General features: G+C 40.9%; 1 protein-coding gene across 4 annotated transcripts in view; it reads left to right on the top strand.

Annotated features, from left to right (window-relative positions):
- AFF2 (ALF transcription elongation factor 2) overlaps window positions 1-14515 on the top strand; it is a 391718-nt gene that overhangs the window by 371639 nt on the left and 5564 nt on the right. For 3 of the 4 annotated variants that reach the window (XM_066334072.1, XM_066334071.1, XM_066334070.1), the window contains exons 17-21: window positions 3003-3074; window positions 3431-3524; window positions 6255-6302; window positions 6796-6845; window positions 11178-11392. In XM_066334072.1, coding sequence (XP_066190169.1) covers window positions 3003-3074; window positions 3431-3524; window positions 6255-6302; window positions 6796-6845; window positions 11178-11392 — 479 coding nt within the window. The remainder of the gene's footprint in view (window positions 1-3002; window positions 3075-3430; window positions 3525-6254; window positions 6303-6795; window positions 6846-11177; window positions 11393-14515) is intronic. The other variant, XM_066334073.1, reaches the window with a different exon arrangement.

The following is a 14515-nucleotide window of genomic DNA, read 5'->3' as shown; positions in this document are numbered from 1 at the left end:
TGCTTTTATAAATTATCCCCTTTAGAGGTTATAATGTGAGTGTTATAATTTGCAATATTCATAAAATTAAAATTGAAATGTAGTGGGTGGAAGTAAAGTATAGTAATTTCACTGTTTGGCAATGACACTTGTCTTTTAAAAGGTGTAGTTTTATAATTCAAAACATTAAAGGGAGTCTATCAGGATTTCTATTACAAACCCAGGTTTTAGAGGTTTATAACTTGGCTGTTAAAAAAGAGAAAAGCTGAAACTTGGGATATAATATCATGGGCAGATAGGAAGCTTCTGCATATATTGTCTTGAAAATAGTGTATTTTTAATGTTAAAGGAATATGAACCAGCTGAATTAATTTTAATACAGTTTTGTAGACTCATAGGCTAGAATAAGGATGAGGGAGTCTTTACATACTAATAAAATGTCTGAATTAATATTCTAAGATCTGCTACTGCTCCTTATAGCTGTTTCACAGTGTTGGCTCTATAGAAATAATGGTCTCCTGAGTAACTAAGTTTGCTTTACTTGAGCAAATTATCAAAGTGAAATCAAGCAGGATTAAATTTACCTGTAAGTAGAACAACAGGATTTTTCCTCTTCACTGTGATGCCCCTTTGCTTTCCCCAGTGTATGCTGGGAATATCCTTGTTAATGTCAGTGTAATTACTGGCAGTTTGCACAAGTGAAAGAAAAAGAGGCAAATCAAGCCCTAAATATTTGGTTTTTAATATGTCAACGGCGGTTTTTTTAACATGCCAGATTAGCTATTAGGGACTGCCAAGATAATGCATGTTTTACATTTTGAATAAGTAGGTATTTGCATAATAAAATGTATCAAATCTTAAGCTCTTACTCTCAGGTAAATAATACGCCTGTTAAATATTTTAAAACATGGTTTTTTACATTCTTCACTTCATAAAGGGAAGAAGAAAATCTAAAGAAATCACTCAAGAAAAAAATTATGTTCCCTCAATACTTGATCCGTGTTAAACCCTGGAGAGCAGAGGACTTAGAAAAGGAGCCACCTGCCTCTGCTCTGCTGTGCCCAAATCATCCTGCAGTCTGACAGCATGTCCTGAACCACACAGCTGCAGCTGCATGGCAGAATAATTTGTATTTAAAGACATATTCTTTAAAGAAGGGAACACTTCTTCATAGAAGCATGCGTTTATTTTTTTGGTTGTATTAAGAAAACCACCCAGCCCAGTTGAAATCGTTGCTCCTCAGCCCAGCAGTTCTGCCTGTTCAAAGTGCACAGACCAAAAAGCTTTGTTCACCCACAACATGTGATCCACTTAAACCAGGGAATGGCAGCTCCAGGAGTGGCAGGACCTGCAGGGATGAGGTGAGGGCATGGCTGTGTCCTGGGAACTCCTCAGCATCAGCAGCCCTGCTGCCTTGCTGCTCCTGGCCCAATCCTGCTGCAGGCTCTGGGACAGGTACACCTTGGCATGGAAGCAGCACCTGAACTGCTTTTGGCCGTGGAGGAATCTGGAGAATTTGTTATAGTAGCTTTCTAATATATAAATAGTTTAAATCAGGTGAGATTAATTCCACCATCTACCACCGAAAGTAGAGTTTAATTCACCAACTGTTGCATGCAGCATCTTGTAGCAGCCAGTGAGACTGATTTGTCCATTGAATTGCTGTCAGGGGTCAGGCATGGACAAAAGGTGATTTCCCAGGTGAGCAGCAGGCTGGTAGAGGCTGGTAGAGGCTCAGTAAAGCTCCATGGACAAACACACAATTCTCATGGGCTGCAGTGGGTGCTGGATATACAGAGTATGTGGCTGTGCACACAACATTTTCTCAGTGTGGCTGCTAATATTAACATAGGTTTTTACTGTGAGAAAACAAATAGAAGGAGATCTTTCTCACTTTTACTCCTCCATTCATCAGAAGCACAGTTTTTTTCCCCCTTTTGCACTTAGCTGTGTCTGCCCTGACTATCTGCATCAGACACCCATTTGTGAAAGCAAGTGGAACAACAGAGACGGGGACTATCAGAGATCTGACTGCCAAATGTGTCTTTAAGTTCATGGTAATGCTGAAATCCCGCTCTCTGTGTTGGATCACGTTCATCCAGTCTGAGGAGAAGCACAAAACCCAAGAGCAGGTGGGACAGGAGGTGGAGGGAGCCCTCCAGGAGGGGTGCTGCAGCTGCAGGCTGGGGGTGGGCGGTGGGAGCAAGGCAGGGGAGAGCAGCACAGCTGCCTGCACTCCATTACCTCCTCGTAAATGAGAACGCATCAAGGCTGCCTGGATACCTTAAAACTTTCTTATGCAACGCTGAACCCTATTACTTATTCTAACACAAGTACCTGTGAAATTGCATTAGGGCTCAGAACAATGATTTTATGCGATGAATTGATTTTCAAGAGACTAATGCATAGAATGGAGTGGGCTCAGTTAAAGGGAAAAAAAAAGAGAGGGGAAATAGGAATACTCAATCCTTGATCATCCAAATGCTAGACAGCAGCAATTAAATAGAGAGGGAAGACCAAGTACACAAGATTCATAAATTAATGAACCCAAGAATGAAGAAAGCTGTGAACATGACCTTTCCTGTATGTAAAACCATTTTCTGTATAAAATATATTAAAAGCTTTGAAGAAACATTTATGACAAGGATTTTGAAGATATTATTCAAGCCCAAATTACTATATGTAAAACCTTATTATATATTACTTTACACTTCAATACATATAGGGCCAAGATCTTATGCTTCTGTTCAATACTCATCCCAAATATTTGCAGGACTCAGCCTAGTTGGCTGGATATAGTATCATTAATATGCCCAAAAATACCTCACCCAATAGTTGGCCCAGAAAATTGGTTGGTGATTTATTTAAGGCCTCCAAATTTTAAGTGATGCTTTCTGTTGAGTTTTACATTGATCTCTTCATTACAGAACACTGTGACCAATAACTGTTGGAGAAGAATATCTGATTATTTTTGGAAACAAGATCTTAACTCTCAATTTCTTCTCTCTCACCTTTCTGACAAGGTATGCAATGAGACTCAAGAATTTCACAGGCTCTTCTGCCACAGAAGGGGACAAGAAATTAGCAGTTTTATGGTAAGTCCCTTTGCGACAGTGAGAGAAGCAGCTAAAATCTTAAGGAGGACTTTAAAAGTACTGAATTACTTAAGCAGCTTACAGAAGATCATTATTCTTGTTTTCCATTAAACTATTAAAGGATAACTAATGGATTTCTTCAGCAGCTGACTAAACATTTATTCTTCTAATTTATACTCTTATCAAGATGGGATTTTAATGCTTTTGACCACTTTTTTTTTTTCTCCTTTTGCTTATGTTTCAAAATGTAACCTTAGAACAGAAACTGCAAAATATAGGTCAGCTTTTTTTTTTTTAACAGTTTATAGGTTTCATTAAGCAATGGAATTAACATAATCCTTTCCTAATTACCACAGCTACCGATGCTTATCACTTCTCTACTTGAGAATGTTTAAACTAAAGAAGGACCATGCTATGAAGTACTCCAGATCTCTGATGGAATATTTTAAGGTAATCTTTATTCTGTTTAATTTATTGATATGGAATGAAATTTATACTAGCACTGAGAGCTCTCACAAATATAACTGCATGACTTAAAAGTCCCACATTTAACCTCTCCCCTGGGAAATGCAGGCAGGATGCTGGCAGGGAACAGGGACAGAAGTGATTTGGGGGATTTTTGGATTAGTCACTTGATTCAAAGGACCATGCTCAGTAAGTCTACAAACATAACATTATTCTCAACACCATGTAATGTTTATGCAAGTTTCTGATTCTTTCAAGGCTTCAATGTGCAAGTGATTATGACCTGACCCCCAGTGAACCATAATAAAGCAATCATTTGGGCTGTAGTTAGTTAAGTTGAGATTTTAGATTCAGTGAGATTTCCTGAAGCTTATTGCAGTTTCAGAGATTTCTCCTTTTATTCCTGTGGAACTTCAAATTACCTTATCTACGTCTTGGAGGTTTGCATTTACCTTAAATTGAGTGGAGATCTGATGGTCATGACTTGGGGATGTTTTGTTCTATCTTGTCAAATGCTGTTTATTCAGTGTAAGAATGACAAATCTTCACTGCCCCTAGATTAAGAGAGAAATAGACTCTTTCTTCAGCTCTGAGGTTTTCATATTTATATTTCACTGGTTAATGCTGTTTGAAGCATACATTAATTCTTTTACTTTATTACCACATATTATTCTATAATTATGTAATTACACTGGCTTGTCAGCCCATCAGTCTATTTTTTTTTTTTTGGTGGTGTTTTCAGCCTCTGTGAATTTGTTCCAAGCTTTGACATATTGGTACTGCAAACCAGTAAAAACCTCTAACATTGCAAGTTTTCATATTTGCATGTAAATGGTGATTTAAATGGTCCTTCTGCTGTAAAACTCCAGTACTGTCATGGTAGCAGCCACAGCCCATGTGTCCTCTGTGTGTGTCTCTGTGCAGCTTCAGTGATCTTAGTCCTAATCTTGTGTTTAAATGGAGGCTCTCCGGTACCATTAGGAGTGTCTCTGTTGTGCTCATGGAGTTTTCAGCCAGGGGATTTGCACAACAAATTAAATTTGAGCTGCACACTTTTGTAACCTCAGCATTTTCATGAAATGTATTCCAGCCGCTTCAGATTTTTATCCAGGATGAATGCAGATTGTAGCTTAAAAAAAAAAAAAAAAAAAAAAGGATTATTAGACAAATAAACCTTTTCTGCAGAAAGTAATGATTTCTTAAGAAACCAAAAAAGGCAGGAGCAGAGGAGACTCTCTTGCCTTAAAGCCACTTTATTTTCTCCATTTGTGCAAGCAGGTAAAATGAAGAATATATTTACTACTCCCAGCATAAGAAAATGTCTTTTAATGTAAATTAAAATAAGAGAAAAAAAAATAAAGATGCAATAAAATAGAGGAATCAGGAATGCCTGGCATAGGCATCCAGTTGAAGCTCAGTGTTTCAGTCAGTGTTACAGTGTGTGTGCTGTGGGCACTGTAACTCATTGCTAGAAGCAGTGTTTGAGTGTATACAGATTATATGTTCGGGTTCTTTCTGTAATAAAGGCACAGGAGGAGAAAAGAAAAGAATGGGAGCTATTAACCATGTGCTAGTTTTGTATTGCTGCACCATGTTCTCTGTGTTCACTAGCAGGAATCTGTAATACAAATGAAACAGATTAACTGTTTGAATAGAGTTGTTATTCAAACTTTTACATGATTTTAACTGTGAAAAGCAGCCCACTGTTTACAGCAGAGCTGGGGAGGAATTTTTCAGCTAAATTGTTCTTTATATTTTTCCTCAGAAATGCCACTTTGTCCATATTGAAACCATTTGTGGACAGAACTGGTTCTGATTAATTTCCAATTAAAAGCTTCAGAATTATACTTTTGACATTTCAAAAAAGAAAATAGCCATTTAATCACGAAAGAAATTTTGAAATTTAGAGGCAACTTGGAGTAAAACACCACTAAAGTGATAATTTTTTTTAAATTGAAATCAAGCCTTTTATGATGAGAAAAAGTGACATCCTGTGATGTATTTCCTCCGAAAGTTTGAGGAAGATTTTCATGTTTTTGAAACTGTGCTGTCAGTAGTCATTGAAATATTTTTACTAAATATTCTCATTATCAAATAACTGCTTCTAATTACGATCTAGTCTTAACCTTGACAGAGCTATAATTTGTCTCCAGGTACTGTTGGGAACAATCCCCGGACAGGAGAAATTAACAATAAAAGCTTCTTCTCCATTTCTGGAGACTTTGCAGGGCAGTTTAGGATCTCTCTCCTCCCCACATACCCTCCATATGCTCTGTGCTGTGAAACACCCCAAGTCATACTCACATCCTCTGTGACAAGCAGTGGCTGCTGTGCAGAAATGCCCAGGCCAGTTTGGACAATGTTTTCTGCTTTGGTCAGAAATGTTGGGCTGTGAGCTGTGGTTTAGAAGTCAAGGGTGCTGTCTGTGCTCCACCAAATCTCTGTGCCTCCCATGCAAAATGATGATTACAGTAACCAGATGAGTGTTGTAATAATGTGGGTAATACTTTGCAGAGAACTCGTCAAACTTGATTGAGTTTTCAGTGTGCGTGCTGACTTCTCAGCAAGGGAGCTGAGGGATTGTTTTCAGAGGGCACACACAGATAGCCTCAGCCCCTGATGCTGCCACTTTGTATGGGAACTAAGATACCACTCAGTCTGAGCAAGACTGGAAAAACCTGGGCTTTATTGTTGCTCGGCAATCTTTTTGTACAGGGTTTTACAAGGTGCTACACAGACGTGAAAGGCAGAATGAGTAAGCAGGTAAGGAAAGTCAATTTGTGCAACTAAAATATATAAAAACAAAGGCATTCAAGCAGACCCTTACTAAAAATTTTATTTATGCTACTGTCTGAATCCCAAGCCACCTTCCCTAAGCAACTTGGGAGGGATCAATTTCATTAAAGCATCAAGCCAAATTCTTTTTGTTCTTTATTAAAATACTGAAGGTCCCTCTAAAGATTAACTCTGAAGAACTTACTTTGTAGAATAAGTTTCAATGGTAATTAAACCACTTCTTTGTGACCTGCATCTGCTTTTACTGGAATTTATTCCCTCTTTCATCAAATGATTTTCAAGCTACTGGTTGGAACCTACCAATCATCCACCAGCCAGTTAATCATGGGACCAATGTGCAGAGCTTTTCTGCTCCATGCACTGTAGCTCTTGCAATGAAAAGGGGGAATGTTGAGCCTTGTGTCATCAGTATTCATGTACTTGCATCACTTGTATTTATATTTTGGTTTTGTACTTACAGAACTCTTCAAAAGCCTCACAGGCCCCCTCACCTTGGGGCGGCAATGGAAAGTGAGTATTTTCTGCTGAGTATTTTCTGTCTGGGAACAAGTGGTTCCAACAGGAGGGGAAGTGGTTTTGTGCCTCTAAAGGCAAAGGACAAGTCATGGGATCAGTGTTTTGGGAGCTGCACGTATATTTCAAACATGTGTCATATAGGAACTGTTCTTCTGGGCTACAGAATTGATCATACAGCTGCCTTGGGCTCGTGGGGGTGAGAGGCTCCCACTGGATTAAGTCAGATCCCCCTGTGAGCCATCCAGTGTGGGCAGGAAGGAGGAGCTGAATCACACCTTCATCTTAAGTCTAAAATCAGACATGGTGGGTCTGTGCTGAATTTTTTGACCATTTACTTCTCAAGCCAAAATGAAGGCCATAAAAATATCAGTTAATTTGCTGGCAAGTACCATGTCACTTTAGGAAGCCAAAGTAAAGTTAACCTTCACTGCAATGATTTTTCAATGATTCGTTCAGCAATGAAAGACCAATGAGGATTTCATTGATATATGGTAAGTGCTGTTTAATAAAACTGAAGGTATAATAGTGGTGAAAATGTGAAGGCACTTAGTCAGCCAATTATCAGTGTCTTCATATTAATGTTAAAACACTCTCACCTCAGATATGAAGTCAGGGTAATGCAGTTATGGTCTGCTGTTCAGTGGAGGTGCATTGCTGCTGCATCCTTGCCTTTATCTTGCAGTGGCTGTTGGCAGCTAACACACATTTCTCCTGCTTCTTTGTCCTGGTCACACATCCAGATACAAATAAAACAAAGGTGAAGGACTTCAGGGTTTTTTTCCATCTTTATTTGAGTAGGCTAAATTCTAGGTGAAAATTATTATTGTTAATGGTCTCTTTCTGGTGGTTTAGAAAAGAAATGTCTATTAGACATGCCAAGGAAACAAAGAAGGAGGAGTTGAAGTTTAGCACACAAAGAACTGAAGTTTTCGAACAGACTTTGTTCTCAACCAGTGCAAAACCAAAAATTGCAGCATTTTTCTTAAAGTAAAATACTGCCTTAGATAATTCAAAATATTTGGGGGTATAGATATGTATATATACACACCCCAAATACTGAAAGTTATTTTGAGTATGTATGTATAGAGCTATTAAAGTATAGATTGTAACACTAACTAAAGTGATGAAATAAGAAGTCACTTTAAATAAAACCTGAAAAGACATTTTAACACTGGTAAAGCAACTGCTAAATTAAATTATTCATTATGTGCCAATTTTTCCAGGCATTTGAGTGTCAGTGAAACCTTGTATTGTAATAAAAATACATAAATGTTAACATGAATTTTTAGTGATCAAATAGACCACTGGAGCATAACATCTCTTTTGTTCCTTAAGAAGGGGCTTGTACATAAACATTTCATGGAGCAGAAGTTATTCCTTTTATTCCTGTCCTATAATAGACCCCTATGAAGTGTGTGCTCAGCAGGTGATGACATCTCCCTCGCTATTTAAAGGAGCTATTAGGTGTCCAGGACTGAGAATAAGTGGGTTTTAACTGGAGGAGAAAATTCTTGTCTGGCCACAAAGTAGGCAACAGAAACCCAGCCTTCAGGTCAGCATCACTTCTAACATAACACCCAGCTGATCAGTCTCTTCCCACTGCTTTGGAGATAAGGAAGGAAAGCTCTGAAAGTGCACGTCTCTTTCTTTTATTCAGAGAAGGAAGCACCTGACATGTGAGAGTAACTGAGTGACAAGGCCTTGTTATAACAGCATTATTGTGACACCTGTGACCCAACACACAAAGACCACAGGCCACACTCAGGTCTTGTGTCCCCTCTGTGTGGAATCTCAGAAGAAAACAGCTCTCCAGCTGGCTCAGAGCTGCTTCTATCTCAGGTGGCTCCCAGTGCCTCCAAGATTTGCCACAGGCCTGGTGCTGCCACTGGCAGCTTGTGCTCTGCCTTCCCCAGGGTTACTTGCTCTACAGTTTTCTCTTAATCCTGTGCAAATTTGTGTCAGAGGGGAAGAGAATTCACACACCACAGAAAAAAAGGCCAAACATCATCCAGTGTATAGCATCACTGGAGATGGAGCAGCAGCCTGGTGCAGGATGAGGGGACAGTGGGGTAATCTCAAATATTACTTTTAAACAAAGCAAACCTAATCCATTGCCATGGAGTGTAGTCTAGTCAGGATCTCGGATCCATCAAAAATCACAGCTTGGCTTACAGGAATTTCTGCCTACTCCTTTGAAAGGGTTGTGAACCTCTACAAAGTTGGCCCGGGTTCCATCCTGGCAATGAAACAAATTTTCCCTGGTTTCATTACAGAAATGTTTCCCACCTCTAGCGACAGAAAGCACAAAATACAGAGATTTAGTAGACTCACCACAGTAATAATGGCTGTGCACAACAGGGTAAATCCAATGAACAATGTGCTTTATTTGGCAGAAGTGCGTCAGCTGGTTGTAAGTGGCTCTAACAAAATACTCTTGGTCTCCTCAGATACTTATCATTTTTAACTGTTCCCAGACCTAATCTAGTATAGTTCAGCTCTTCTGTGCAATAAAGACACTGTGGCAAGTCAGGTAACCAGGATGTTTTGAGACTTAAAAAGAAAGCATTTGTGCATTAGGACATGCTTAAACTCTAACCCATAAGCTGGGTAAAAAGCTACAAGCTGCCAAATCAATGTGATCTCCAGCTCTGGAAAAAGAATCACAGGAGCCTGTTGCTGAGCACAGGTAATAGCAGGGCAGTGCTGGAAAATCTGCAGCAAAAGCTGTTGCCATCAATGCCTTTCAGCCCAGGGCTGTGCCATTGTGTCAGTCTGTCCTGCAGCACAGCCAAGATATCAGCAGGTCTGTGCCCAGGCAGGGCCATTCACAGTGGCCTTTAAAGCCAAGAGGACAAACCCTTCTGTCCTGGGCTTGGGATCAGGCTCAGTGACTGAACCTGATGCTGTTGCACAGCATGAGGCATCTCCAGCTGCATGTCCAGGGAAGGGTTGCAACATCCCTGTCTGGAGAGTTTTGGTCTCTTTGCTTCATGCAGAGAGTGCCAGCAGTGTCTTGGCAATGCATCTTAAGGGTATTCTACAGCAAATAGAATCCTTTTGTTTAGGCAAGTGCTTCCAAATGGGTGAATGAAATGACATCCAGCTGGGGCTGGTCACCAGTGGTGTTCCCCAGGGCTTGGTACTGTTTCATATCTCTACTGATGATCCAGAGCCCCTTTGATCTTGAAGGGGATCGAGGGCACGCTCAATCATTTTGTGGGTGACACCAAGTTGGGCAGGAATGTGGATCTGCTGAAGAGTGGCTTTTCTTACTTCTCCCAAGCAACAAGTGATGGGACAAGAGGGAATAGCCTCAAGTTTTACCAGAGGAGCTTTAGATTGGAGATTAGGAATCATTTCTTCAGCAAAAGGGTCATCAGACACTGGACTAGACTGCCCAGGGACTTGGTTGAGTTGCCTTCCCTGGAGGTATTTGAAAGTGTAGACAAGGCCTGTGGGGACATGGGCGACTAGTGGACTTGATAGTTCTGGATTAATGGTTTAACTCAATGATCTTAAAGGTATTTTCCGACCTGAACAGGTCCATGACCCTATAAATTTTCAAAGCAAATAGCTGTTCTGTGAGCATTCAGCACTACACAGCTCTAAACAAGAGCATGCTGTGCTGACCACTGCACTGCCTGCAGCCAGCAGGTGATTCCTAATTGATGGTGTTAGAATTAAAGGAAAATCTATATTAGAACATTAGTGCCTCACAAAGTAGGTAACTTAAAACACTGCGCTGTGCAGAGCTGCGTGGATGAGCTGTAGGCAATTAGAACAAATCTCCATAGCCTGAAAGAATCCTATGGAGATATTCATAATCCTACAGTACCCTCAGGTCCTAATACTGCTCTGCAGGGTGCTTTTAAGATTTGCTCTTTACTTATTGTGGTGACTGTTTTTGGAGCAAACTGGCATTGTGGTTTCCAGAAAATACCTTGATAATAAGGCAATATTACACATTGAGTGTTTCCTAACTGCCATTGCAGCTTCTGGCAGCAGGTAGAAAAATCATTACAGCTATGAGATGCTTCTTGTTCTGAAAAATTGCTCTATTTTTATGATAGATTTTTTTTTTAATAAATAACAGGTTCATTTAAAGGAAGAATTAAGTCCCTTTTTATTTTCAGTCGTGCCCAGTTTCTAAGCTGTCCTTTCTCATAAAGTCAGGAGGTACCACTGCACCCCAAATGCATTTGAAATTTGTCTGCACCCCAGTCAAGGGAGACTTGGGTGGGGTTCAGCCCTAAATTTCAGGTGGAGTTGGGATGGCAGTGAAGTGGGGGGGTGCAAAGGCTCACTCTCTCTCTCTCCCTCTTGCAGGAGCACAGAAACCCCCTCGCCCATGTCCCTGAGCCCGTCCCCCGTCAGCTCTGCCGGGAGCAGCGCGGGCAGCGCCGGCTCGTCCTCGGCGGGGACCATCACCATCCCCCAGCGCATCCACCACATGGCTGCCAGCCACGTCAACATCACCAACAATGTCCTGCGCAGCTACGAGCACTGGGACATGGCTGACAAGCTGGCCAAGGAGAACAAAGGTGCCGCCCTCTCTGCTTTTTTATGTGTCCTCTTTGGGTTTAGCTTGTAGGAGAAGGGAATACGGGTGGCCTCACCCCTGATAAGTAACAGCTTAATTAATCAATATAAGGATGTAATAACCAGTGAAAAGGAGACTCAGAGGTGATCTTATCGCTCTCTATAACTTACTGAAGGGTGGCTGTAGACAGCTGGGGGTTGGTCTCTTTCTCCAGGCAGCAACAGAACGAGAGGACACAGTGTCAGGCTGCATCAAGGGAAATATAAGTTGGATATTAGGAAGAAGTTTTTTTATGGAAAGAGTAATTAAATACTGGAATAGTCTGCCCAGGGAGGTGGTGGAGTCACCATCCCTGGATGTGTTTAAAAAAAGACTGGATGTGCTGGATGTGGCACTTGATGCCATGATCTAGTTGAGATGTTAGGGCTGGGTTGGACTCAGTAATCTTGAAGGTCTCTTCCAACCTACACATCCTGTGATTCTGTGAAAGAAGGGGTTAGGTGGTAAGGGAAGGATCATCCTGGAGGAGGAACCTCGAGGAGCATGAAGAAGAGAATCATGAGGCAAGATCCTGGGGAGAGAGAATCACTGCTGTGAGGTCAGTCTGGCTCTGCAGTGTAGAGGCTGTGGTTGGAACCTGCCGCCATAGTCTAGCTAGGTGAAAGCCTGCAGTCAGAATCTGCAAACTAATCCCTGAAGCCCTAGTCTAGCTGGGTAAAAGCCTGCAGTCAGAGTCTGCACACCGATCCCTGCAGTCAGAGTTCAGCAGAAAATAACCAGCAGTCAGAAGCTGCAAGGGAAACCTACAGTAGGAGCTTGCTGCTACCAGACTCAGCGAATAGTTGGAGTTGAGATGACTAAGCCATGAAGAGGAATAAACCAGGACCCTTTTTATGCTGTGTTCAACAAGAAGTCTGTGCCTCGGCTCATTTTTACCTTCTAATAAGAAGCCTCCCACAACAAAGCTCTTTCCCTGTGCTCCCTGGATTTGGACCCAGAACCACCGCATCTAAGAGCACAACTGTGACAGCTTGAGCAAACAGACCAAATCTGCTTGCTGGTCGCTGCAGCCAATGCATATCTTCTCTTGTCAGGCACAGAGGGGGATGTGTAACACACGCTGAACATGGGGTTATCGGAGCAGCTGGCAAATAATTTAGCGAGCACAAGCCCCAAGTGATGAGAGCTTTTAAGTCTGCAAATTCGTTCACAGTTTCAGCCTCTCGTAGAGCACTGAGGTTATTTTCAGACTGCTCTGTCGACGGGTTTAAGACTATTAAAATGCTAGCTAGGATAATAAGCAAACATTAGATGTTATGTTTATGTGGGGAGTCCGATTAGGAGATGTCCACTGAAAGCCGTGACCTTGACTATCCTATGATTGGATTGCAAATCTGTTTGTTTATTCCTAACAACAAAATATAAGTCTTTACCACAGTCATTTCAAAGGAGTTTTGGCAAGCAGTTTGTGACTGGGTTATATCAAATATAGTGGCTGAGATATAACTAAGGGATAAATTTGGCCTATTGTTGGCCAGCTGTGAACTTCCCCATGACAATGTAATTATTCAGATTCCAGCTTTGGGCTTACACAAATCACTGAGAAAGCTTCCCTTGACACTGGAGGTGCAAAGCCTAACTAGGAAATAGTCTCATCATGAGTTGGCTCATTCTCTTAAATTATAGTGAGATTTCAGATGGCCGACTTGTCCTGACAAATGTGCTTGCTGTATGCAGTTTGATCTTACTCCCATTAATGTCAGTGGCAAATTTCCACTGATTTAGAGAAACTGAGCTTGAGATTTATAGAGTTTTATGTCTGAATGGTGGGTCATAATGATCCATCCCTGGATGAGGAACAATAATAGAAGTTCTGTCCAGTCCTCCCCACTGCTTCTTGTCTTTGTTCACATTGATTAATTTAGTAGCAGTGCAGTCATTTTGGATTTTTTCCATAGCTGCATCCATTTTCACAAAATGTGAAAGCAATTCCCTGTCAAATGTAATGCAGAATGTTACAGTGGGAATGCAGAAGGATGCCCTGATAGGAGGAAGAGATGGTGATAATCTTGTAATTAGCCCTGTGTGTTGTGGAGTTGTTAAATGTTCTACTTGGTATTAAATCAAAATAGCTCAGGCATTCAGCCAGCAGACAGAAAATGTACCCAGCCACTGCTGTTATCAGTCCTAGAGCTGGATGAGAAAAAACCTGCTGACTCTCTTTCTGCATTTTCCTCCCTACTCTCTTCTTTGTTCTCATTTTGATTTACGATCAAATAAACCCATTTCTGCAAAGCCATATAGGAATACTCTTTATTCAGATGAGCAGTCCCTTTGACTTTACTGGGACTAGATGCATGAATAAGGGTTTCTCACATGAGCAAGACATTTAAGGTTGTGACCTGTTCTTTCATATCTTGTTTCACAACCTGCAGACACGTTACAGGGAATGCAAAGTTCATGTTACTTCAAATTTCATTTAAGTGCTATAAACCATTGGAGAGAGATCAGAGTTTCCTACATGCTATAGCATGAGTGCCTTCATATATTTTCTGGAAAGATGCCTCATTTTTAATTAAGTACCTGATTTAAAGTTGCATGTTTAAACACAAATTGCAACTTGAAAAATTCATGGTGTAGCAAAAAGTGTGTGAGAACTGTTGTAGTACTCCACAGGTCTTCATCATACCATATGAGGGATTCTTTTTTAAAAAGGATATATTCAAGACACTTTGATGTGAGAAATCTTAGAAGCATTTCATGAAAACTGGCTGTAATTGTTTTAGTAGATGTCATCTGCACCTCTCAAATAATTCAAAGCACCTTTATCTAGTTGGCTGGAACAGGACTCGCCCCTTTCTCTGTAGTGATGTTCAGTCCACCTTTGCCAGCTGTCTCAGCTCTGGCCTGTGGACTAGGGGTTCAAAAACTGCCCCATGACAGCAAACGGGACAGTGCAAACCGCAGACTGTGCTGTGAGTCCCAGGCCATCATTTGGCCTCTCCCTCAGGAGCTTGGGTAATCAATTAATTATAAAAGATGAGATTTACCCACCTCCTGTTGAAATAAGAATGATATCAAAACCAAAAAAAACCCCACAAACCTGGAAAGAAACCATAAGATA

The sequence above is a fragment of the Sylvia atricapilla genome, chromosome 21 (genome assembly GCF_009819655.1).
Source record: "Sylvia atricapilla isolate bSylAtr1 chromosome 21, bSylAtr1.pri, whole genome shotgun sequence".
Lineage (NCBI taxonomy): Eukaryota > Metazoa > Chordata > Aves > Passeriformes > Sylviidae > Sylvia > Sylvia atricapilla.
The sequence above is the reverse complement of the archived record's forward strand: the minus strand, read 5'-3'. Positions and strand labels throughout refer to the sequence as shown.